The sequence below is a fragment of the Notothenia rossii genome, assembly GCF_949606895.1.
Source record: "Notothenia rossii genome assembly, chromosome: 4".
Lineage (NCBI taxonomy): Eukaryota > Metazoa > Chordata > Actinopteri > Perciformes > Nototheniidae > Notothenia > Notothenia rossii.
The window spans coordinates 70149388-70175078 of NC_136902.1; the positions used below are offsets into that span (position 1 = coordinate 70149388).

The 25691-nt window shown below is 39.4% G+C and overlaps 1 protein-coding gene across 3 annotated transcripts in view; it reads left to right on the forward strand.

Moving 5' to 3' along the window:
- LOC307035839 (cell adhesion molecule 2-like) overlaps positions 1 to 25691 on the forward strand; it is a 140501-nt gene that overhangs the window by 108283 nt on the left and 6527 nt on the right. For all 3 annotated transcript variants that reach the window (XM_079675626.1, XM_079675627.1, XM_079675628.1), the window contains 6 exons: positions 4362 to 4511; positions 13377 to 13529; positions 14094 to 14231; positions 22424 to 22582; positions 22864 to 22954; positions 23164 to 23342. In XM_079675626.1, coding sequence (XP_079531752.1) covers positions 4362 to 4511; positions 13377 to 13529; positions 14094 to 14231; positions 22424 to 22582; positions 22864 to 22954; positions 23164 to 23342 — 870 coding nt within the window. The remainder of the gene's footprint in view (positions 1 to 4361; positions 4512 to 13376; positions 13530 to 14093; positions 14232 to 22423; positions 22583 to 22863; positions 22955 to 23163; positions 23343 to 25691) is intronic.

Genomic DNA, 25691 nt, shown 5'->3' on the forward strand with positions numbered 1-25691 from the left:
TTCCATGGGATCAAAACAGAACCAACAGATCTCCACATCATCATCAATAATAGTAAAGCACTATATTCACATTCATCGGCCAGCTCTCTCAATCCTCCCTTTAAGACTAGTCATAAAGATTTATATCACAGTCAAATTCACATTTATACGATTCCCACCCAGCAACTACGAAAATCAATAACCTAAGTATCGTATTCTTGGCTTCCAATATTGTCAGACTCAGATTCCATCAGGCATCTGTGCTGCATTCTGATAACAGCATGAAGAGCGGCTGGTTGAGATGAAAATAAAATAGTTTATCACTAATGCACATACTCAACAGCCAGCCATTCTGGACATCTGTATTCAAATGTATACTCTACACCTGCTGTACATCCCACGCTAAAATGTGCAGAGATGAAGGGCGGACAATTACATCTAGCCTTTGTTTTAGCGGACAGCTGTGTCTGTGGTTTCCCCTTGTAAATCTAATCAAATCATTAAACATTTGTTTACAATGGAGACACTATCCTCTCTTCCCAAATTACGTTTCTACCTCATTTCAGCTCTGCAGGTGCATATTTGATTCATGAGGCAGTGTCACTTGATTCTGTATGAAAGTTAATGTCACAGTGGAGAGATGTGTCAGCAGCATTCTGACTGTGAAGCACAGCAAACAACTTGACTAATCTCATCTGTGCTGACATTGTGACTGATGATCAGCGAGCTGGTGGCCCACCTGAATGTGCCGGACCATAATCTCCCGGCTCAGGGTGATATTGCCAGTTTCAGCCTTCACTGGAGTGGGCTTTTAGCTTTAGCACTAAGAAGAAGAAAAATACAGCAGCTCTCAGATCTATGTGACCGTCATAAAAAAGAAAAACATTGTGAAAGGGGAAAGCACTGCCAAGGGACCAATTATAGCTTTAAGGCTTAGGCCCGTAAGCAGGCTGATGGTGGAAATGTTTTTTGATTAAAAGCACCTACAGTACACACAAAAACAAATTGATTAAAAGCTTTGATTTTTATTGATTTACTTCCATTTATATGCAAAAATAAGTTCATTTTGAGTTCAGGGTTCATCACTTCATGTTTTATCATTTACCACCCATTCCTCTAAAGCCATAGGGATGCTCAATTGAAAAGAGAAAGAGGCAGAGAAAATACTGATGCGACTTATCACACATAGAATCTTTCTTTTACTAAAGCACTTCATAGGAGAGTTACCAACATGAAAAAAAAGCAAATGGTATTCATGTTTCAGAGTGCGCACCCGCTACATTGATCAAGATATCTCGGGTTACTGCTTCCTCACCTCAACTATTCACAGCCTTGGCATTCTCATGGCAGGCAGGTTGAATGTCTAAAAGCTGTCTGTAAATATGCGCACGCTGTCAAACAGTACCTGGCCTTGATGGAAAATAAGTAGTTCCCTCTTATTGAGTATAATACATCTAAGTGCATGAAAAGTGATACAGAAATGCCCAGCATTGAAGTCCTTTAACGTGTAGAACTGATATGCTTTGTGTTTTAGAGTTGGCAATATGCCCTCCACAAAGGCATATTGCAAAAGTGCAGGTTTATTCCTCATTACATCATTGCACTTCACTGAGTCGTCTTGGATCATCAGTGGAGCAGACAACCTTCATACCTCCATTATTCCTCAGAGATGTTTGTTCCCTTTCACTGGCAGGCTTTCACAGAAATCACAGCCATGGCTCAACATAATCTACACGTTTACTTTGAAGCTTTTATTGTATCTTTCCTGGCCTTAAGTATTTATTGTTTTTGTCGCGGTTAAGCCACCATGTACAGTCTTTATTTTTATATATATATATAAGCCAAAAGTTTTCTTTTGTAAATAAATTAGACAATCCAAATGTCAATCGGTGTAGAAATGCTCAAATCACACATTTAGCGGCTTTCATTTAATAGGCAGTGCCCGTTATTTAAAAATGCATCTTTCATTTGTGGAGGACATTGTATTGCATCTTAAAAGCAGTTTATAATACATTTCAGGTATGAAAAGTTCAGTATATCTTTTAACGATAGATATGGCAATTGTTAGACACCAAAATGTATAATCCTAAAAGTGCCAAGACAGATGTCAGTCAAACAGTCTGCATGCCCACACATTTTAAAACAATTAAAACGCTTGTGCAGGTGTACAATGTTAATGTAAGATCTTTAAATCATTATTGATACATTTTTAGGTTATTTTTGTATTATTGTTCTAATGTTGTTTTACCTATATCACTCTGTTACTGGAGTAAAGCACCATTACAAATATTTGTTTTGTTATTACAAAAATATGATCTAGTTATTACCTTTTAATTATGGCTTTACCCCGTACCAAGATAATACAAATGTATTATCCTCTGATTACAGAATGGTAAGTCAATGTAACCACATCTTTTAGTAAAAACATGCCACAAGTTAAATTGAATATTGTCATTGAAATATCCTTCCTTGCTGAACACACCTGAACACATTTATATTTAAGTGAGGTCAGAGTAGAGGGTCACACAGCACTACTTATGGTTACGTTTCTTTCTGGAATATTGTTTGGTGCTGTACTGTAGAAGTAAGGCCTTCCAATCACCATCTCAAATAAAAATGAAATACAGTCTGTAGTCGGCGCTGGGGATTATGTTTCCACAGAAAGGACAGCATTTGCCACACTCTAGGCTGCTACAGAATGTCAAGACTGGAATGTCATGAATGTATTAAGGGAAGCTCAGTAAGCTGCAGTGCACTGTAACCTGCACCGACACTTCTTTTCAAACGCTCAAGACAGGGCCTTGTGACTGATTATGTGAACAGCCTTTATTGGCCTCGCAGGGATAATTACATGGAATTTAAAAAAGCACTTCTTAATGAAATCGTACATACCCTAACCAAAACTTGAAGGATTGTGTAGTATATTCCAACCCATATTCGTGACTCTTTGGATGTTTACCTTTTATTTCTTGCAGTGAGCCGTATACACTGGAGACAGGCTGAAGAGATGGTCGGGTAGATGATATGACAAAAGAGTAGAAAGTTATGCAAGAACTGACAACAACACCTCTGCATAGTTCTCCACATACAATTAACCCCCATCCATTTCCCTTTTTAAAATGACATGCATAGCTGATTTCGCTCGACAATTTACTGACCCAGCCAACTGCATTTAAATTATTGTAATGATGACAGGATGAAAAAAAATGTGTTGATGTGATATTGTGTGATTATATGTAATGAGCAGATAAGTAATGTGCACTGTTGGAATCATTTTCCTGGTACTATTTAGAGTCAGACTTACCTTCACCTATAGCTGACAATGGTCTCCATCAGGACAATGAAGGTCAAGGAAGGTCCACAGACCTCTGGCTGGCCCAATCTCCTCTGCTCCACCATTTGAGCTGGACTAATGAGGCAGACAGCTGCTCCCTTAGTTGAAAAGTCCCCGTGGTGAAGTGTACCTGGGAGAGGCAGAGACAATGTCACCTTCATATCAAGGCACATTACAAGAGGAAAACAAAGCAGATCTGTGAAATCAGGAGAACACATGATCAAAGATTAGCCATGGTCAGTGATAATGCAGCGGATTTAGCTTCAAGCATGTACTCAAAAACTCTAACACGGTTGCTAATAACTGCTGTTATCCCTAAAGAGGCCTTTCTGGTCAGCCTCATTTTAAGCCTCACTTGTGTTCGCACAAATAAAGAGTATTGGTTTTAGACATTTATTTCTGAAGCTTGCCAGAGTTCAATAAAACATAGGCAGGAAACTCGTCTACAATGTAATTAGGGGACTTTGCTGAGGCGACAAGTACAAATGCGGAATAAGAAGGTAAAACCCAGCAAGGCTGGGTGATTAGGCCTCATTTGGATGTCTTCTGCACACTGTGACGAGCGGCTGTTTCAGGGCAAGGCAGTCGCTCGGATCGAAGGCCCACAGTGTCTAGGATTATGTGTCAATTTACCACCCAGCTGCAGCTCTAGACTCTACTGCAGAACATGACTACCTCTAATTAGGCCATGCTACCAATTAGGGCCCTGCAATAAGGCAGCGAGAAAGGCGCTCTGGGAGAGTAAAACCTACCATTGCCTCCATTGTAAAAAAAAAAAACACCATTGTTTTCTAGCACCAACAGCTGTCCAAGGCGGTCCAAGGCTGGTGACAATGTCAATCCAGCCTCCATTAAGTTATATTTGGTTTACAGGGATGTAATGAAGACATTAATGTAATTGGGCGTGAGGGTGATGGGAAATGAACATTGAAATATATCAAGTCTGAATGGTACATTCATGTGATTTAGTAAAAAGACAACCAGTCCAACACAGAAATGTATTCACATCATGGTCATGACCTCAGACTCTGTTTTTATGATCCAACAGGTGGACAAGGTCAGTTCCCCATAACTCAGAATGTGACCGTGGTGGAGGGGGGCTCAGCCAACATGACCTGTCGTGTGGATTACAATGATAACACTTCCCTCCAGTGGTCAAACCCTGCACAACAGACCCTATTCTTTGGGGACAAGAAAGGTGAGTAATATTCCTGAGGATAATGGCTGTAATGATAAAATGACGAGATATGATAAAGATGTCTTAACCACACTCCATTACAGCAGAAGTCTTCTTCATTAAGTTTTCAAATTTGGAATGAGCGAAATTGTCTCTGCCTGCCTGCGAGCACACAATTTGACTGAATACAGGAAAAGGGCAGGATAAGAGGGAAATGCATTGCTCATAATGTCGACACAGACTTTTAATGAATTTCTGTCTCCATTGATGTCCCAGGGCACACACTAAACAGAAATACGCTGTTTTTTAATTGAACTTTTGTAATCATGCAACACTGACAGTGTTGTCTACAACACAGTGACGCCTGTGGATTGTGAGATGATTTAGCTTAATTAGCAGTTTAAGTGCCCTACATTTGTATTGCTGTTTGGATGTCACTGGAAAAGGACAAAAAGAAGCACACTGTTGCAACCTCGTGAAACAAAGCCCAAGCCAGAATGAATTATAATGTGGTCTCACCAGCCAAACCCAATTTAAAGGTGACAAAAGTCTGGAGGTGATAAATTGGAATTGGGGTGAAAGGGAGTATAACAGTGGACTGGTCTTGTAAGAGTTGGGTGTGTTCATATTTCAGTGTTTCTCACAGCATATTACCCATTTCCTTTATGCTGTAGCTGCTAATACAATATCATTGGTTCAGTGATTGAAGATTTGCTTTTCCTCTGAATAACAATTGATAGGAGAGAGAGACGCCAGAGTGAACCAACAGAAAGAGACTCACAGTCTGGTTCGAAGAAATTCTTTCCCTCTCTCGCAAGTGATTGGATTTAGTAATGAGGTCTAAGGTGTTTTATTAGAAGACATTACTTCAAAATACAATTAAATGAAAGTTAACCGAATCTTAAGAAACTCTTATGTGAATGGCATGTTAAATGTGTCCTAAGCATCTGGATTCAAGCCAAAATCCTTATTATATTTACTTGTATATCTTCAACGTAGAATCGATAAAGCACATATTTGACTTAAAACAACCAGTTTTAAAAATCACTAAATTCTATCACGAAAAAACATCTAAAAGATGTAACACATCATTCAAATAAAATTGTTTGGTTGTTTCATTTGCCTTCAATAAAGCAATCTATCTTTGCTTTATTCATATTTCTCATCTCCTGTGAATGCAAAGTCATAATCTGTACCTTTACCCAGAATGCCCCTGGAATAAGCATTTTAGGGGGGTTTGGAGAGCCCAGTATGTTAGAGCCACTTCGCCCTTCTTGGACAGCCATTTATATTGCATGATAGATTCTTTTTTCCTCAGCAATATGGATGACAAAAAGAATGTAGTCTACTCAGCAGGGGTTGCCAGGGCTAAGTATTGGAACACTTCCTCTCGATCTCCTTTTAAACAGCCAAATGAAAAGCTTTATTGGCACAGTGAATACGATGCTTGTGAGGCCATCAGGAGAAATGGGAGGTGTGGAACAACACAGGCTTCATGTGGGGAAGAGAGTGGGACACCTGGGAAGAAATCTCTACTCTGCCAAATCACCAGTTAATTGCTTGGCAAAGGGCTGCAACTGTCCTTCTTCCCCCATTTGTTGTGCCTTCTTGTAGAAGCCAATGAGAAATGTTAGAGTCACACTTGTGCTAGCTCTCAGTCCAACAACTAACGGCAGACTGCTTGAGGTTGAGGCAGGCTGTTTCCTCCCTCTGATGAACATCTGGTCATAGACGGCTGTCAGTGAGTAGATTAGATTAATGCAGCTATATTGCATTCTCTTGTTCTCAGTGTTTAGATGTTGCTATCTTTTTTTACCTGCTGTTTAGATGCATCCTTTATTTTCCCTGTGCTTGTTGTCTCTGTCTGTTGTCTTTGTTGTCCACCTCTCTGCTTACAACATCCCCGTGGGAGTTCATGACAGCGTGGCCATATGTTAGCGTTTGATGCACATGCAACTTTCTCTCATTCTCTCCCCACAAAGGTAGTTTGTCATTGTGCATGTGTGACCCCAAGGAAATTCAGCCTTACCACTCTAATGTGTGAGTTCAAATGCTCAACATATACTTCACAAGTAATGAGGATAGACATCTGATTTTTTGTCTTAAATTAGACAAAATGCATTGTAAGGCATTTTTTGAAATATATTCTCCCTCAAGCTAGGTATTAAAGATAAGGGGCATTTGTCTGGATGGGATTGGAGTATGAATGAATATAGGATGGAAGGAAAAGACTATTAAAATGACATTTTACAGTAAATTCATTTAAACAGCTGTGAAGTGGAGTAAAGAGAAACATCTGTAAGTTTCATATTATATATTGGGTCTGACAGCTGCCGGGTAAAGTAAGACAAAATCTGATCTTTGCCCTGACTATAATTTGCTCCATTTTAATTCAGGTCTGACAAATGAGAATATGAAAAAGCCTATTGGAGCCAAGGACAAAAGGGATTTCGGTGTCTTTCTAGAATTGTAATGACCCTGAAAAGTCTACTTCAGTGTATCAATAAGAAAAGCAAGCATGTGTATGTTTTGCATCAAACATTATTCATACACAAGTGCCAGTAATGAAAGCTTTAATACCTGATGATTGGTTGTCAGTGCTTTTCAAAGCTGCTCATTTTCTGATCTGACAAAATGGTTTGGTTACATTTCGGCCATTTAAGCTACCTGAATAATGTTTGGAAAATGGATTGGTAAAATAAGCATTGACAATTGGAAGGGGAGCGAAAATAAACTGTGGTCTCTGATGCCAAAATCTTTCTGGCAAGGACAATGTCCTGCGACTCAATTAACCTTTTTTTAGTGCATGTTGCAATTAAATTACCATAAGGATCACAATGCTGCACTATTAGTTTGTAAGCCGCTGGGACTCCTCAGGTAGGTAAGTATGTATAACATGATCCCAGCAGTGCGTCCTACAAGTTGTGACCTTTAATTTGTCTACACAGCAATGTCACATCTCATGACAGACGGGGAACTGGGATAAGAGTTGTGGTTGCAGGTGGGAAGGAAATAGTTGGCAGGTAACAGCTTAATGTATCTTTGGTGTGATTTTATAAACGCTGAGAAGGACCTCCATATCATCCTCTACCAAAAGAGGATCAGTCAAACCTTGTGGAGCTCCAAGAGAGTGTTAACCTTGCTGGATTCTCAAAGCCGATCCATATGGGTTGGACTGTCTTCGCACATTTGTCTAAAAGCTGAACACAGCCCTCCTCTTATATCATGCCAGCTGGCTTCTTGGCACGTTCCACCTGATCCATTATGTATATCTGAGTCTTGGTTGATTGTTTCCACCTCAAAGGCTTCAGACTACAATATGGCAAAAAACATAATGCAGATTCCTTCAAACTACCATCACAGATCTGAGAAAACAGAGATAGATCACCTTAACAGCCGGGGCAACACATCTTTCATACATTAGACCAATTAGCGTGGACTGTCGAGGAAGCGGCTCTCTGCTGGGCTGCCACATTGAGGAAATTAATTTGGACCATATGTCTTTTGTAGTATATGCCTTTTATACGTTGCCGGGGTTATGAATGATTATTACTAAGCAGGACAAATTAGATCAGAGCTGTTCTTTGCTGTCTTCATTATGAATTACTTCTCTTTTGGGTTCTATGGGAAAATAATAAAACTTATGTTGCAATGCTGTAGAGAATGGTAATGACATCCTGAAGGCATGCAAGATGGGAGCAGATACTTTTGTCGGATACGGTGAATATGAATAATGCAATTAATGGGAAACTACTGCCGGTTGCATGTCAAAGGCAGATAACAAATTGCTCATTTGAACTACGGTAAGTGTTTGTAGCAGGGATACGGAGCCATATACATACATGCTGTGGCAACTAATACAGCCTTTTTCATCATCTCAATTCAATCTCACAGAGGTTTATGGTTCATCATTCATGACATTTAATTGGGGCATTCAGCTTGGACCATAAAGGTCACGAAGCAAAATTGATCTTAATTGGCTTGTAGTAATCAAAATGCTGTTATGTGCTAAATGAATGCTCTAATGTGAGCATTAAAACATTCATTAGCTTGAGAGAATGAAAGATAATTACCAAGGACGCAATTACTGCACTGAGCACCAATGAAAACACATTTTAATGTCAATTCTAGTAAACACACAACATTTGATGGTGGGTCTGTTTGAAGCAAGTGGACGTGAGTTCCGTCTCAAGTATCTGTATTTAATTCTCTTTTCCGTTCTAAAAATTATTAGTAATATTATATAATGTAATATATATTATAATATAGTGTTATTGTTGATGTTTATGTATGTGGCATCCAATTTTACATTGGTATTTTATACATATATCTAGAAAGCAAAAAGAACAAGTCATACAGTATACTGTACAGTAGACAACAACTCTAATACAACAAATACATATACGTTTTTTAAAGTTCAACACACTATGAAATAGTTTTATTTAATGGATTTGCTTGGCCATGCTTTCCCACACTTTCTTCACATATCTTTGGGGAAAAAAAACATTACACAAAAGCAATGCTAAAGGAACATTACACAAGCTGCAAGTTGTATTCTCAAGTGGTTACTTTTCAGTCACTGTTTTTACTGGAAAGAAATGTAAATAGAGTCTCATGGCCACAGCTAATGTCTTTCTTCAGGGAGTAATGGGCTTTTAAGTGTAGTGGGTTACCTCCAGCTTCACTGAAATGTGAATCGACCATTATGGCACAATACACTGGGTTTATTAGCACTAATGTGAAAACCTGCTCTTCAATGTTCTATACTGAGCTCTGTGCCACACTGCACTTTCATTTCTAATGTTTATTAAAATAATGAAGAATATGGTGTGTTGAAATTACTGTAGAAGGTTGAGACCCACCTGGCTGTTTAGCCATTGGTTTGTGCTGTTCATTAATGTGTCTGGTGTATGAGTAGAGCTCATTTGAAACCAACAGGAATATGTTAACCTATTGTTATTACATTTAGAGTGTTCATATTGTATGAAAAAACGGAGATCAAGAGCAGAAAGATTTCCCACAGTGAACACTCTTATGTCAGTGGCTTGAAAAATTGACAGACAAAAATACATTCCATCTCATGAATTACCACTTAAAGAGGGGACAGAGCACTGCTGCTGGGAGAAATCCTTCTGCTTTCCTTCCCTTCTTTAAGCACTGAAAATGAGTCCAATCTGAGTAGCATCTGCTCTGTGGGATCTCTGAGAGGGCGGGCAGTAACAATGGCCCTCTGGAATAAGGCCCTTTCCTTCTCTTAATTGCAGCCACATGTGCGGTGGAAAAGAGCCCCCTGCCTGCACCACTAGCCCTGGAACACATCCAGAATCGCCCACACAGTCACTGAGTGAGCACTGCCAGCAGCAAACACACTCTAATTGCAAAGAGTGGAGCCCCTGGCTGGAGAGTGGGGGGGTGCGCCAGGACCCTGAGTTCTCGCTGAAGGACAGTTGGTGCTTTCACATTCCAGCACTGGCTCAAAGTGGTTACAGGCCATACAAAATATGTCCAAATGGGGACACTCTGCGTTGCGGATGAAACATATTTTGGCTGAACCCGAGAGCCATCAGCTGGTTTCAAAGACTAATGGATACAGTAGATTTAAAATCTCCTTTCTCTATCTGGACTGTCACGAGATATTTCATCGTTTTGGATTAGAAACATTGGTTAACATCTGTCTGCTGCTTAATGGAGTGTGGAAGTGAATGCCATATGATAAGTGCAGTTCCAGTTCCTCTGCCTCCAGTTTCATCTGAGGACAGAGCTAACATAGCAACCAAATAGACTGGCAGCTCTTCTTTTACACATTAAAACAATGCAGTGCAAGTTGTTGAATTCATTGGTTTACATGCTTGAACAGGTTCTTGGATACTTCAAATTCAGAGAACTCATAGCAAAACTGACCTTGGTTGTTAAATCTGAATCTGACAAACTACAGTATTCTTGGGAGACTTCAAACTGGCCTTCCTCTGACATGAGGGGTAGTGCAACGGGATGTCAGAAAAACAAGGCAAACATTACTTTGCATTAAGGTGCCATAGCAACAGTATCCCTTGCCCTGAGGGGGAACCGGTGTCAGTTTGACTGATTTGAGACAGCCTTGGTAAGGCCTCCATCACACGAGATCTACTGCACATTAAGCTGCCATGCTGCAAGGCTGTAGCATACACAAGGTCATGGAGCCGATTTATGCTTTCTCCTAAGCAGTCTGAACAACGCAGGAGCTATCTAGGGTTTGTGGGAAATGAACCTTTTCATCACATTGATTTCCTAAAGCACCTGGAAAAAAGCTTTGTCAGCCGCTGGCATTTGGGTCTGATTGTGACAGATCTGCCCACAAACTGGGCCTCTAGACTGGATTGGATGCTGGTAGTATGGTTTCCTGGCCATGTGCTGTTTGAGTAATAGAAAGCACTTGTCTTTGGGTTATTCAAACCTTTGTACAGCTCTTTCTATCAATATGTCATTGATTCACGTGCTGTGTAGTGCCAGTGACTGTCTAAAAGATGCATCAGTCAAGTCCATCTTTTGTTAAACTGTCTCAGCTACTACTTGCATTGAATCAGTATTTCAGCTACTGACATTTAGATTTAGCTCTGTTGTCATGGTAATGTGATATTGTTGAGCAGATAGAAAAACAAGGTTGAAGCTCATCTAATACTTCAGAAATGTCACTTTAAATTATCAGTGATCTGTACTATATTTGGTCGCTGTTTTGTGGGGGTGTAAAGCATAATTAGTATGTTATCCATACTGAATGGTTGATGGTTTAACCTGTTTGTTTTCTTTATAAAAAAAAAAAAGTATTTCGGTGGAATATAACTTTAACCAAAACATGTCTGATTTGTGATTTCCATCAAAAAATTCTTCTTAAGAAACCGCCCTAACATTTATCGGCATCTCAGAGATGTTTGAGCTTTGAGGTTACGAAGAAGAATAGCTGGCCTTTTTCTCCTCGTCTTTTCTTTGTGCGATGCAGAGATAAAGCGATACGCAGGGGAAGTACAGTATGTCTTCTTGTCCAAAGCTTTGATCTTCTCAGCCTGCACTTCCATATCTTTTGAGTTCCTGTACGATGTTTATTTAGACCCCATCACCTTTCCAATGCATCCACCAAAGGCATTGCTGTTTTCCGCCAGAGCCTCTGGGCATTCTCAAGCTCTGTAGTGAGGATGCTTAAATACAAAGAACATCAGACAGCTTTGTTTCAAGATGCAGTTTTCTACAGTAAGACTAGTTTGCATTAAGGCCCATAGCACATAATAAGCTGCTTCTCTGATGGCAAAGCTTGTTGTTACATTTTAATTCTGGCTTGAAGATTGTTTTTATTTACTCTTTATAACAAAGGGTCCCTTCAGGGAAACTTCTTAGGGCCATCAAAATCTCCTTTGCCAATTTCTTTTTAGCATTCGTGTGATTAAATGATAATGATCATCAATTGATGTGGTGTAATTTAAGCTTTGCAAATTAAGACCTATGTCTGAGTAAATCTAATAATCATTTCCACCAATCTAATTTAGCTGTGTATCACATGGCTGCTGTTCATGTTCATCGCTTTAATCACATACATTGGAACGGAGCAGGAGATTAATGATTTTCATAGAGATTTCTTCTTTATCTGATGTGATTTTACATTGGTTACGTTGATTAAATCCTAATCAACACCCACCACTTCTGCTGCATTTTGACCCGTGTTGTACAATCCAATATAGTTCAAATTGCTATAGATGAAAAAAGTGTCCAGGGAGAGAGCTGCTCAGGCCTGGAGGGAGTAAAGATTAAGAATGTGTAATTTATTCAATGAAGAGCACTTTCCTCCCTGCCCTCTGTGGTTGGTTGCATGTAGGAGTACGTGATACTCAATTTGAAATTATATAGGAGATGACAGGTGCGAGATTAGCTTTTTTCAGCTGTGCTGCGTTGTTTTCCCAGCTTTACAGTGTTACAGTCTGAATGAGCAGTGGTGAGTGTGTCCTAAGAAAACACTGACATGTTTTATTTCAAGCTGTGTTTGAAGAAATTCCCATTGTGATGGTCATAAACTCACAAGTCTTACTAGGAGTGGTTCATTAGTTTTTTCTGCTACCAGATACTAGCAGTATAGTTTTTGTGTTTTACCTTAAATGTGCACTGAAGCTAGGCAATTTGGTTGGAATATATACTTAAATATTCACAAGAATATTTTAATAATATTGATGCTTATCAAAACACTGCCAATCATTAACAATTTGAATCTAAAATAATGTAATTGAGGTCCAATAAAATAAACTGTTTTCAACGGTTATGTATTACGTTTCTATTTTCTTAGACTTTTATTCAAACATCCTTAAAATCTCTTGTTTAGACAAATGACATACAAAAAACAAACCTCACAATGTCATTATTAATACCTCTTTGAAATACTGTTCTGCCCTTAACTACACTCTATTATGTTAGCTTACAGTGGAAAATACAAACATGTGGTTTGAATGAGACTAGTGTATGCTAGAAGACCCAACCCAAAGTCAGTTGCTGAGTTTAAAATGATTAGCTGAATTTGTTGTGGTTAGCTGAATATATATTTTATTCTAAGATTATAGGTTTGTTTTGCTTTGCTAGACCATAGCAAATAATGCTCACTGACTTTAAATAAGACTGGCTAGCAAAAATATAAATGTAATGAAAAAGTTTGAATCCATTGGCCCCAGTGTGTGTTTGCTGCATTTAAAAACTATTTGAAATAAAAGAACAGTGCTTTCCGCCTTGATCGAGTAGGAGTCATCAGAATTACAAATAGTATTTCTACAAGTTAATTGCCATTACTGTATTCAACAGGAATTTGCCCATTGGTAACTCACTTGTCTGTCCTTTTTCTGTTCGCTCTGTAACTTTGTCTGTTTCATTACACAGCTCTGAGGAACAACAGAATCGAGCTGATACGAGCTTCGTCGCAGGAGCTCACAATAAAAATCGGTGACGTCAGCCTTTCAGACGATGGCCTGTACACCTGCTCGCTTTTCACCATGCCTGTCAAGACCACCAAGGCCTTCCTCACTGTTCTGGGTGAGCATGTCCATTTTGCACCAGCCTCCAAAACCGTGGCTTACTTTACACATTCTTACAGCATGAATACAGGCACATTTTCAACTATGGTAGTTTGCTACACCAAATCATTGGTGCTTCGTAGAATTGTTTTATTTCTGCATTACATTTGACCCTTATTTACTCAAATAAAGGATCACACCAAGCCTGCAAGCTAGTAGTGTTACTGAATGTAGTTGTCTGCCAGTCAGGACATCCACAAACAAAAACTCAAAGTCACCTCTACGATGACCTTCACACACAGGAATACATTTGCCACAGTAATGTAAAAAAACGATATTGGATATTTCATATTTTCCTTTTTTTAATTATGTTTAGTTTCCCATTCATCACCTCCTTTGTTTATTCTGCTGTTTTTATCATACCCCTTTTTCCTGCCTTGAAAATCATAAAAATGTTTTATTATTTTGCTACTGAGAAAAGGAAGCATGAATATCTGAATAAAGTAAATGATTCTCAATCTTTTTTTGTCACAGCCTAATTTATGTATTTAGTATGTTCACATATATTTTCAATATTTCACAGGTGTGCCAAGCCGACCAGAAATCACAGGATTCACCAAACCTGCCATGGAGGGGGACATAATCACCCTGACATGCTCCACACTGGGCAGCAAACCAGCCGCCAATATCCGGTGGTTCCGAAATGACAAGGAGGTTCAAGGTAGGCATGCGGTGTGGATTACACAGAGCATTGTATCCTCTGTTACCTCATGTACCCTCTCTGAGACATCATTACTGTCAAGTCAGTCTGCTTCCTGCGTTCCTTTGTGTTCCTGCATTGTTCACTGGCCGGGGGTTTAGCACTGCCTCTCAGCCTGGCTCACAGCCAGCATTGCTGCTGACTTTGGAAGCTGTCCAAAAGTTGCTGGATTGTAGCAGAGCCATCCACATCTCCCTACCTGACCAAGGTGAAGACATACAACTCTTCTTGATTCAAATTGTAAGGTCAAGTGTACATCCACAACAAGTTCTGCACAGCATTCTGGTTTCACTGTTCGTGGCAATGAAGCAATGTATACTCAGCTGGTTTCAAAAAGAAAGAAGTTTGCATCTTTTACATTTACAATGATGCAGAAGCTAAGAGTCCTCACAATTTAGAAGGTGAGACCAGCAAATGTTTGACACTTTTGCTTTGTAGAATGACTTAAACCTTTGATTTGTTGTCAGAATTGTGTAGATTTAGTTTTCTGTGGATTAGACACAGTGGCGTAACAAGGTTGTGATTGGCCCCGGTGCAAATATTGTTTTGGGCCCCCCATCGCCCCCAAATGTAAGCGCAAGCTGATGCGCTCACACACGCACGGACATACACCCTCTCTTGTCCTTTCTCTTTTGAGCGCCGCTCTTGTGCTTTGGTTTGCTGTACATTATAAATGCAAGCTATTACATTTTTTTATAATGCTGCCGAACTTGCTGCTGCTAGCTACAGTACAGTACAGGTTGATTTAAACGGTTCGCTCGTCACGCAATGTATCACACGACATGAAAGGGAGCAAGGTCATTGGACATACAAATTACAAATTAATTTAGGTTGCTTGGTTACTTTGAAGACTGCGTGAACCGGTCAATGCCATTGGGGCCCCACATTTTTTTTGAAAAACGAATATATATAAAAAATATATTCTTCTTTTTCTTTGTTTTGCATGGGCCCCTGGCCGTCTCTGGGCCCCGGTGCATTGCACCGGCTGCACCGGCGATAGTTACGCCACTGATTAGACTCAAGGCCAAAAGGTACATCAAAATGAGGAGTCTGGTTTCTTAAGATGGCTATCCTTACACTGCTATGAGTGTATAAATAAATAGCTGTATGTTGTTGGAGACTGTGTTAAGGAGGTGTGTTTCCTAATTGTTCACCTTCAAAGAAACACAGGTCTTAATTAAACCGTATAAAATCTCAGTACCTTGGAACTGTTTGCATGTGATGAGTTGATCTTGCTGGGCATTTGTTCCGCAGGTGGCTCTAAGGTGCTTTATTTTTCAAACAGCCGCATTAGATTAGTCAATTGAGTCAAGGAGGATACAAGAACGCTCTAGAATGCAAACTCACAGAGGCCACATAACTAGCTTCACCCAGATGGAAAGAAAAAACATTGACAGAGACAATGCATTAGGCAGCAGATGGAGCAGCTTAATGTGCGCTGATAACACTAAACCATGCAGCTGAAGTTTTTTTGTGCTTTCTCACAGTGTGCCTCACAAGCTTACAATTTCTTGTACACCTTTATTTCAAACTGTCTGAAGCTCCGTACTTTGTGTTTTTATAGAATGTATCACCGTCTTATTTATGCTTTAGAAAACATTAGAAAAATAACGGAATGGGATGTTTTTCCTCAATTTGATGGCAGTGGTAAGCTGTGTGGAGCTCTTTAATGTAACAGAGCATGCTGCAGAGACTCAGTGTGACAGTTGCTCTTTATTGAAGATTTGCACCAGAGAGCTTTTCTTGGTGGTTCTGTCTGTGTCTGCCCAACATGGCATGATGATTGATGGGAGAAGGGCCAGGATATGAAGTTTTCTTGTTGAAATGACATGCACGTAGATCTCTGAAAGGCCAGTAGAGAGCTGGCTCACAGCATCACGACCAGACTTGCTGTCCATCTCAAGAGGCACTGAGATTATCTTTTTTCTGTGGTATATCTTGAGGTAAACTTCAAAATACAACTTCAAAGCTCAATGTATAATATTGACATGCACATAAAACAAATCCCAAAACATAATATAGCAGAGTTTAGGGGTGGCACAAATGTACTCAAGCTACCGTATTTCTGAGGATAAAAAACGAAAACGTAATACCTCCATCCTGTTCCTAGAACGGCAGAAATCACAGAAGTGCATAAAGAATCATTCAAATTAAGGCATGATACGCTACTTTTTCATTTAATGTATCTTGTGAACAAAAATCTGTTTGTTCAAATTCCATATTTATATTTAAAAAACCCAAGTCTGCCCAAAACTGCTGCCTGGTATTTAAATGTGCTTTTATTAGTTTTACCTGCACACAGTGAGGTTTATTAAGTCGCTTGGGCAAACAGACCCGGTGCGACGCATCTGCAAGTCAAGGAGAGATGCAGAACAAAGCAGAGACTGGAGGGCTTGACTTAAAAACTTCATTTCCATGTCAAAGTGTCAAAGAGGAGGAGTGTCAATCAGTGCCCCTGATCCAAGTCTTTTGTAGGTGTTGCTTTAATGCTTTCTTTAGTGACTTTGTGCTGGGAGCAGCATGTTTTGCCATTGGTTCTTCTGAGGTAGATCATTGCCGCCAGTGTCTGCTGTCAGTCAAATCTATCCCCTCTGGGGGACCAGTCTACAAGGCTCCAAGATAACAGCAGGTGTAATAGCAAAAACATGTCATATTTATTTCATGCTCTGATGATTTGTTTTTCACCAATTTATATTAGAAGCACACACCATTACCAACCTCAATATCCTACTGTCATCCAGTGTCAAGTCATTTGTTTGCAGAGTATAGAGCCATACAAATGACTTGGGTCGCTGAATGACAGCTAAGCTTCAAATGATAATCTATTGAGGAATATCCACCCACTGACACTCTCTTTGCATACATAAAGTGGCCTATATATTCCTATTCACAGTGACACAAAGGCACATTCAAATCTACAACAGCTCCAATATGGGGACACATTTTGTATTTAGTTAGGCGAGATATCAAGACATTTGAACCTAGAAAATAACTTTATTGTTATTAGTTGGAGTAGAAATATCTTTATAATTATCATTATTTGAGTATTAAAGGTCCCCTATTTTACTTTTTTTCAACAATATATTAGAAGTCTCGGATACATACAAAACATGTCTTTGAAGTGTTTGACTTGAAATACCAAATGGATAATGCATTGTACTATGCCAAAATACGCCTCAGTTTCAGCCCCCAAAAAGTGCTGATTCTGTGTCTGTAGCTTTAAATGCAAATGACCTGCTGCTGTCCACGCTACTCTGCAGAGTGTTTAGTTAAAAAAACACATTGGTGCTCTAGGAGGAGATTCAGATGATACAGTAAGGTGGACGGGTGTTACCTTGGTTGGTTATTGGCTAATGGTTGCACAACCCAAAAAAACATTGTGACATCACAAAGTGGCCAAAATCTGATTATTTTGACTGAAGTCAACATCATTAATTGTCTTGGTCTGCTGACCTTTTAGTAAATTAGACGGTGTTGTTAGTTTGTTCTCTTTTTCTGAGGTTCAAATCATTTACTTTAGTTCTTCAGTTTTATGTTATCATCCTCATCAAGGCCATGTTCAAGTGCCTCATTCACTGAGGAGCTCCGGCTTCGACTGCAACATTCTTTCAAATATCAGTCGAACACCTATGGACCTAACTTTAAGAAATAACCGCCTCCATGTTTTCTATAGCTTTATATACTACTTCTCTCAGTTTTAAGACGGGGGGGGGGGGGATTCTGCAAAATATTGAAGGATTATAGAAACACATTGCAGGAATATACTGTACATGCTGCAGGACCACAAAGTGTTTTCTCACATGTATTGTCTAAGATGGTGGGTTTGATGTATTTTTAGACAATACACATACTCACTCTTCCTGTATATCTGTTCATCCCCTTCAGAACTTTGTTGGAAAAACATTAAGAAACCAATAAAGTTTAAGAGCCTTGAAACTGTGGAGGAAGTTAAAGAGAGTTATGGATAGTTTATGGATTTTCACATAGAGTGGTTAAATGGAAGATACAACTTGATATCAACCGCAGCATTGTAAAAGAATAAATGCTAAATAACCCTGGGAATGTATTTGGGTCATTTAAACAGCTCTGTTGAATTTATTTTAAAACACATGCTAGTCCCAGATACACTCTGCTATGATTTTCATAACAACAATACAGCACCCAAGGATCATTATGCTTTAAAAAGGGATCTGATCTCAATACACGTTTCTGCTCTGAATCGTGATTTAACATTTTCAGCCATTTGTTATAATGTGCACTGTGATCTAAAATGACAGTAAGAGACCCTTTGTTTAAAACCGTGTCCCCTACTCAGTCCACTTATGTGCTTATGAGAACGTAACAATACAGTACAGATATGTGCATACAGAAATATATAAACACACATTAGATTCATTTGTTAAAAAGTAATGATCACAACTAATCCACAGACAAACATAGAATGTTTTTTTAGGCCTATTTATGAAGCTATTCATCTAATTTAATTTCAGTAACAAATTGTACATTGTAAGGTTTTTTTCCTGTTCCGTTTTTTTGTGGTAGCTACTTTGATGTTTATTTTAAGTTAACACTGAAATATAAAAGCCTGCAGGGAATAATCAAGGAAGCCATTTCAAACAGCTGTGACAACTGCCTTATCAAATAAATAAATAAATATGTTACAGGCATCTAATAAAGGCTTAATGAATAAATAAACAATACCATCATAGGCTATTAGTTCCAATGAGTGGATTAAAACCATGTGTGAGCATTGATAGTATTGTTTATAAATCTTTAAGTATTTTACTGCCTAAAACAACATAGATTGGTTGAAAATCAACAGTTTTTACAGGAAACATTAAAGAACATTTAGTGTGCAATTATTGCATAGTAAATCTTTCTGTATAGAGACAGGTGCCTAGAAGATGGATGTCTAACTCAAAAGTTGCGAATTGGCTTCTTAACACCGTCCTATTTGCAAAAAAACTAGATCCTGATTAGGCTTACCATACTGTATAAAAATATATTTGTTCAAATTAGAAAGTGTAGAGGAGCCTCTTTGCACCTTGAGAAGGTAATTATTGGTCAGCAGGCAGTAATCTGCAAATGGCACTCAGCAGATGGTTATGGCCTTTAAAGAAGCACAGTCAAAAATAGCCGCTTGAGAAAAAAAAAATCACATTTTGTTGAATGCTTCTAAAGCAGTGGTTCTCAAACTTTTTCTGTCAGGCCCCCCCTTTGGAGAAAAAAAGAAGTCGGGGCCCCCCCCAACACAAATAGTCAGGCTCAGTGGCGGCGCCAGAGATTTCTTTTAGGGGTGCTGTGGGGTAGCTTGACGTTTCATAGAGGGTTCTCAAACATTTAGGGTTTCCCATTAATGTACTGGTCGCTAGAGTGGAATTTTCTACTGCAACAATCCCCAGTCATATACACAGTGTACCCGCGACTGTTACAATGAAGGCTCGATAATCAGCTCACGGCATATACAGTAGGTGTAAGCAGGGGTAAAGTGCTATTTTTATAGGTTGTGTGGACCTTACAGTACATAGGGGGGACCGGGGGGAGCTCCCCCCGGGAAGATTTATTTTTAAATATTGAAGTAAAAAGCATCAATCTGGTGCACTTTGAGAGCAACATGAAGAGATCTATGGATACATCTCTCAACACCCATATGAAACAGAACTATAAACAGATTTACTTTTTATTTATGGATATTTTACAAATCACCCTTTTAAACTTTATTCTTGTTTTACTGTCATATAGTATTTCATACCTTTTTTTCCTTTATTCCCTGGTTTTTTTATAACTATAATGATCATATAAACGTGTGCCTCGGAATTAATTGTTGACATTAATGGTGACCAAAACGTTTGAGACCCACTGAGATAACACTGAGAGAGTCCTTTAGCTCACTGAGTCTCTCAGTCTGACAGGAGAGGACTCTCCTCCACTTTGTTGTTGAAAAAACTCCTTATATCCGTTAGCGTAGCTCGCTAGCACCAGAAGCTAACAACAACGATCTCCGGTACCGGTGCGCTCTCTCTCTCTCTCTCGCTCGCGCACACAAAAAGGCTCGTTCCACACACACACACAGAGCCGAGCTTTAATGAAACACAGAGACCCAGACATAATAGTACTGTACTGCATCATATTATTTTCAAATCAATAATCTTTCAAATTATGATTTTTTTTGTTTAAATCTTTTTTTTGTAACCATTTTTCCTCCTGGTCTCTCGCGCCCCCCCTGGCATGCCTCTGCGCCACCCAAGGGGGGCGCGCCCCCCACTTTGAGAACCACTGCTCTAAAGCCTTAATAAAATAACCAAAAGCTCAAATTGTTACACACCTATTTCCAAAAGGCTGAGAACAACTTGACGCAATGATCATACAGTAATAATGCATCTGAAAAATAGGATTCTGCCACTGAGGTTCCTCTTTGTTAACTCAGATGGAGACGTGATTACAGGAACGCCCCCACTCGCCTGAATGTAGATCTGCTTGCCTTTTGGGGTTCAGGTTCAGAAGAGGTGCACCTGAGCACGTTCCCATTCTTATGAAAAGTGCCTCTGCATGCTCTCTGGCGATGCTAGCAGCCGCCTTGAAACAAACTGACAGCTTCTTTTACCACAGCTCCAACGCTGCAGGCGACTTGATGAACGAAAGAAAAAGCTGGAGAGATTTGTGTTTGTCACCACAGAGATGCTAGCTATCTCCCTTTGTACTTCAGGGAATGCATGGTATATGAATTTCCTGTTTGTTTAAAATCATATGTTTTGTTTGAAATTAGATCTCAAAATTAATCTTATTTGTGTTGTATTCATCTATAGAAGTGGTATGTTTTATTTTTACTCTTTTCTATTAATATTAATACTTTTTGTTCTAAACTTTAGCTTTATTTGCATACAGAATACTTTAATAAATAATATAACTCAGATTCAGAATGAAGCGCATACTTTAACGTAATTGCTAAAAGTTCAACCAACATTTCACATAGCTAGAATTACATGTAACCTATAAATAGAGTAAAACATATTAAAGATGAATAATTAATTATAATTACTAATTAGTTATACTGAAGAAGAATTATCATGAAACTACCGTTAAATGTTAAAAGCAAAATAAAAATGTCAAAAGCTGCTGTAGTAAAAGCAGTCATAGTGAAGTGGTTCCAAATGAAAAGAATAATCAATATACACATAACAAAACCAAAGAGAATCAAAACAGTGGAGCAAATGGCACGGATCAGCCCAAAGAGATGATGATATCGCTGTTCTGGGTTTCATTGCAAGGGGCTTTTTGTATTTAGTAGACCAAGTGATTGAACAATTTGTATGCTGCGTGTGTGTGTTTGTGAGTGAAGTAGTGGAGTGTGAACATACATATGTATTGATTGTTTGCAGTGGATGGCAGAAAGTCTGAGGGATGGAAGAGGTAGAGGGGGGAAGATAGTGCCTGCAGGATCTAAGGCGGTGAGAAGGGTAGAAGCTCAGTGAAACTCGTTCTGACTCTTTCCTGAAGTAATGCCTTTGTCCTTTTTTGCCTTGTTCAGGTGCATCAGTAGCCTTATGAAGCTTTCCTGAGAAAAGCGATGCTAACACAAAGCTTTGACAGGAGAGCAGCAGCAAACCACAAAGAAATGCTTCCAATTATAAGTTAAGAGGTATCTCTAAATGAAGATGGCATTGCAGGGAAGGGACAAAACAAACAAATCAAGATCTGAAGTAGTACAAAAGGGTGAATGTGTGGGCATGAAGACAAAAGAGAGGAGAGAAAGGAAAGGTGTCACTACAACTATGGAAACTCTGCACTGTTGGAGAGTTTGTGTCTGTTTGTGTTGACTGGGATGTTTGAGAGATGGTCCTGGAGGAACAAACACACCCAACCAACCGAGTCAATGCTCACACTGCTCTCCCTCACTATTCACTCTACTTTGACTTGACTTTCAAAGGCCAAGGATTCTCTCCCTCAAAGGAGATGCAGAGAAAAACAACAGCAACAACAACACTGCAGCTGTCTATGTCAGAAAAGCAACATCTCCATGTTTTTCAAGTTTTAGTTAACGTACAAGCTGATTTCAGTTTTTCACTGTCTTCCTAAAAGAGTAAATTGTTTTGTATTGATGGAACTGAATGAAGTTAGTAATCCACATATGTTCATTCTCTGACTCTCTACAGGCAGTAAAGAGCTGAATGCCACAGGAAAATCCTTCACAGTGCGGAGCAGTCTCCAGTTCCAGGTGGACAAAGGGGAGGATGGGGTCGCCTACACCTGCAGCGTGGAGCATGTGTCTCTGTCCAACCTTTACACGACAACCGAGGTGCTGGAGGTCCACTGTGAGTGCAGTCATACACCCTGCAAAACTGGATTAGGTGTGAGATTAGCAATGAGAAGAAAATAGAAGGATTGAGATTACCTTTATGTCTGCAGGTTTAGCTTTGCATTTCCTCAGGATTAGCGCAGGATTAGTTTGCAGGTAAGGGATTATTACCAAAGTAGAACAGGGATATGGGAGCTGCCCAGTGGGTAAAGAACTAACTACTGTGGTGTTAAATTAAAAGCCTCTTATATTCAGTTCTGTCGTACCATTGGATCTTTTTTGTTCCCTTCTTTACAGATGCTCCGCGTCTGGAGATCTCAAAGCCACAGATAGATCCACTGGAAGGGCAATACTTTAAACTGGAGTGTGTGTCCATAGGCAACCCAATGTAAGTTGGCATTTATTTACGAAATTCAATTTGATGGTGCTTTCTTGCATGATAACAAAATAGGCAGAAATTACATTTAAATGGGATTACAGAATGTCCATTTTCTTCTGTTTTTCCTTCTGTATCACTGTTTATTCATTGTTTTAAAATTAAGAAAATCATTTGCAGAATGATGAAAAACAACCATTGTTTGTATTTTTCTTGACCAGACCTGAACCAGTGCTGTGGTCTAAAGATGGAGGAGAGCTGCCAGACATTGAGCGTATGATTGTGGAGGGCAGGGAATTGACCATCACCACACTAAATAAAACAGACAATGGCACATACCGCTGCGAGGCCAGCAACCACCTGGGGACCAGCACTGCTGAATACAAACTGTTTGTATATGGTGGGTACAGTAATGGTTTGTCTTGTTATGGATGATCAGTTTTGCTGTTGCTTCATGCTCAAGGCTTTGCAGCACACTGTGTGCTTACTCAAAGAGGGTTAGTGTTCATTACAAATACACAAAGCCAGCAGTGGGCTCGTCACTCCGGCAATTTAATTGCTAGATATTCAGCCAGTGCACATCATAGATTAAAAAGATTTCTAATTAAAAATAGCATTATACCAAAGTAAGTATGGCTACATAAAAAATAAAAGATTTTCAAAAGAATCAAATACCATGTCCTCGAACCACAATGTTTTTATTCCTATCAAAAGGCCTGCTTCAAATCATTTCTGAAAATATGGGAAAAAAGCAGTACTATTATCGCTGTAAGACCATGCAGTGTAAGTGCAAAATGATTTCATTGCATGACCTCACAGAAATACTGAAGTTTCTCAATGCCAGATTGATCTCTATAACACTTTCTCATTGTTAGTGTATGTTCTGGCAGACCCATTATCATTCTGTTTTAGAGGGAAAACACTCTGGCTTGTTCGTAATGCTTTAAACCAGTGGTTCTCAAACTTTTTCTGTCAGGCCCCCCCTTTGGAGAAAAAAAAAAGTCGGGCCCCCCCAACACAAATAGTCAGGCTCAGTGGCGGCGCCAGAGATTTATTTTGGGGGTGCTGTGGGGTAGATTGACGTTTCATAGAGGGTGCTCAAACATTTAGGGTTTCCCATTAATGTACCGGTCGCTACAGTGGAATTTTCTACTGCAACACTCCCCACGCACACACACAGTGTACCCGCGACTGTTACACTGAAGGCTCGATAATCAGCTCACAGCATATACTGTAGGTGTAAGCAGGGGTAAAGTGCTGTTTTTATAGGTGGTGTGTGGACCTCACATAGGGGGGTCTGGGGGCAAGCTCCCCCCCGGGAAGATTTGTTTTTAAATATTGAAGTTAAAAGCATCAATCTGGTTCACTTTGAGAGCAAAATGAAGAGATCTATGGATACATCTCTCAACACCCATATGAAACAGAACTGTAAACAGATTTACTTTTTCTTAATGGATATTTTACAAATCACCCTTTTAAACTTTATTCTTGTTTTACTGTCATATAGTATTTCATACCTGATCATATAAACGTGTGCCTCGGAATTAATTGTTGACATTAATGGTGACCAAAACATTTGAGACCCACTGAGATAACACTCAGAGAGTCCTTTAGCTCACTGAGCCTCTCAGTCTGACAGGAGAGGACTCTCCTCCGCTTTGTTGTTGAAAAAACTCCTTATATCCGTTAGCGTAGCTCGCTAGCGCCAGAAGCTAACAACAACGATCTCCGGTACCGGTGCGCTCTCTCTCGCTCGCGCACACAAAATGGCTCATTCCACATACACACGCCGAGCTTTAATGAAACACAGAGACCCAGACGTAATAGTACTGTACTGCATCATATTATTTTCGAATCAAAACATTTTGAAATTATGATTTATTTATTTTTTTTATTTTTTTGTAACCATTTTTCCTCCTGGTCTCTCGCGCCCCCCCTGGCATGCCTCTGCGCCCCCCAGGGGCCCCCCACGTTGAGAGCCACTGCTTTAAACCAACCACAAAGGTCTTGGCTGATGCTAAGCACAAAATGCAGCAACGGTGCCATGCCAAAACACACTGGAAAAACTAAAGCGTTGACTTGAATTAAATGTATTATGAGTTTTTTCAATGTAGTAACATGAAGACAGCTTAATGGAGGCTGTAAGGAAATACAAAAAACACCTTTAATAATCATCATATAGCCATATATTCATTATAAATACATGTCCACATTGGAGAAATTAAGGCTCATGGCAAATCTTGCTTTGGAACTGTGAATAACTCGGTTTACGTCAATGCACTGTATGTTTTGCCAAAGGTTTAATGTTGGTCTCCTCCTATGAGGAAATTTCCGAGAAGAGCCTGGGAGAGAGATTAGTTAATCCAGAGACAGTGGAGCAGCTGAGAGAATAAAGACAGCATGGCGTTGAAAACGGATCATAAGGCCTCTGCTGCACAAACATTTATAAAGTTTATCAAATACAGCCAAGTAAAAATACAAAACAAGTGTTGAATATTAAAATTCAACATGGATTTATTTGTTCTCTTTTCTTGCCAATTAAACAGTCCCATAGTTTGTTTGGGAGCGACTTATCACTGCTCAGATGCTGGACTTTTTTAAGCTCACAGGCAGTTAGTGGACGCACTGCAGCTTCTTTGTTCGATTTTAAAGGCAGAGGATTTTGGGGAGAAAAAGCCCTTTATTGAGAAAAAAAGCGGAGGAAAAGAAGGATGAAACATTGGTCCTTACCTCTTTTGTTATGTCACTC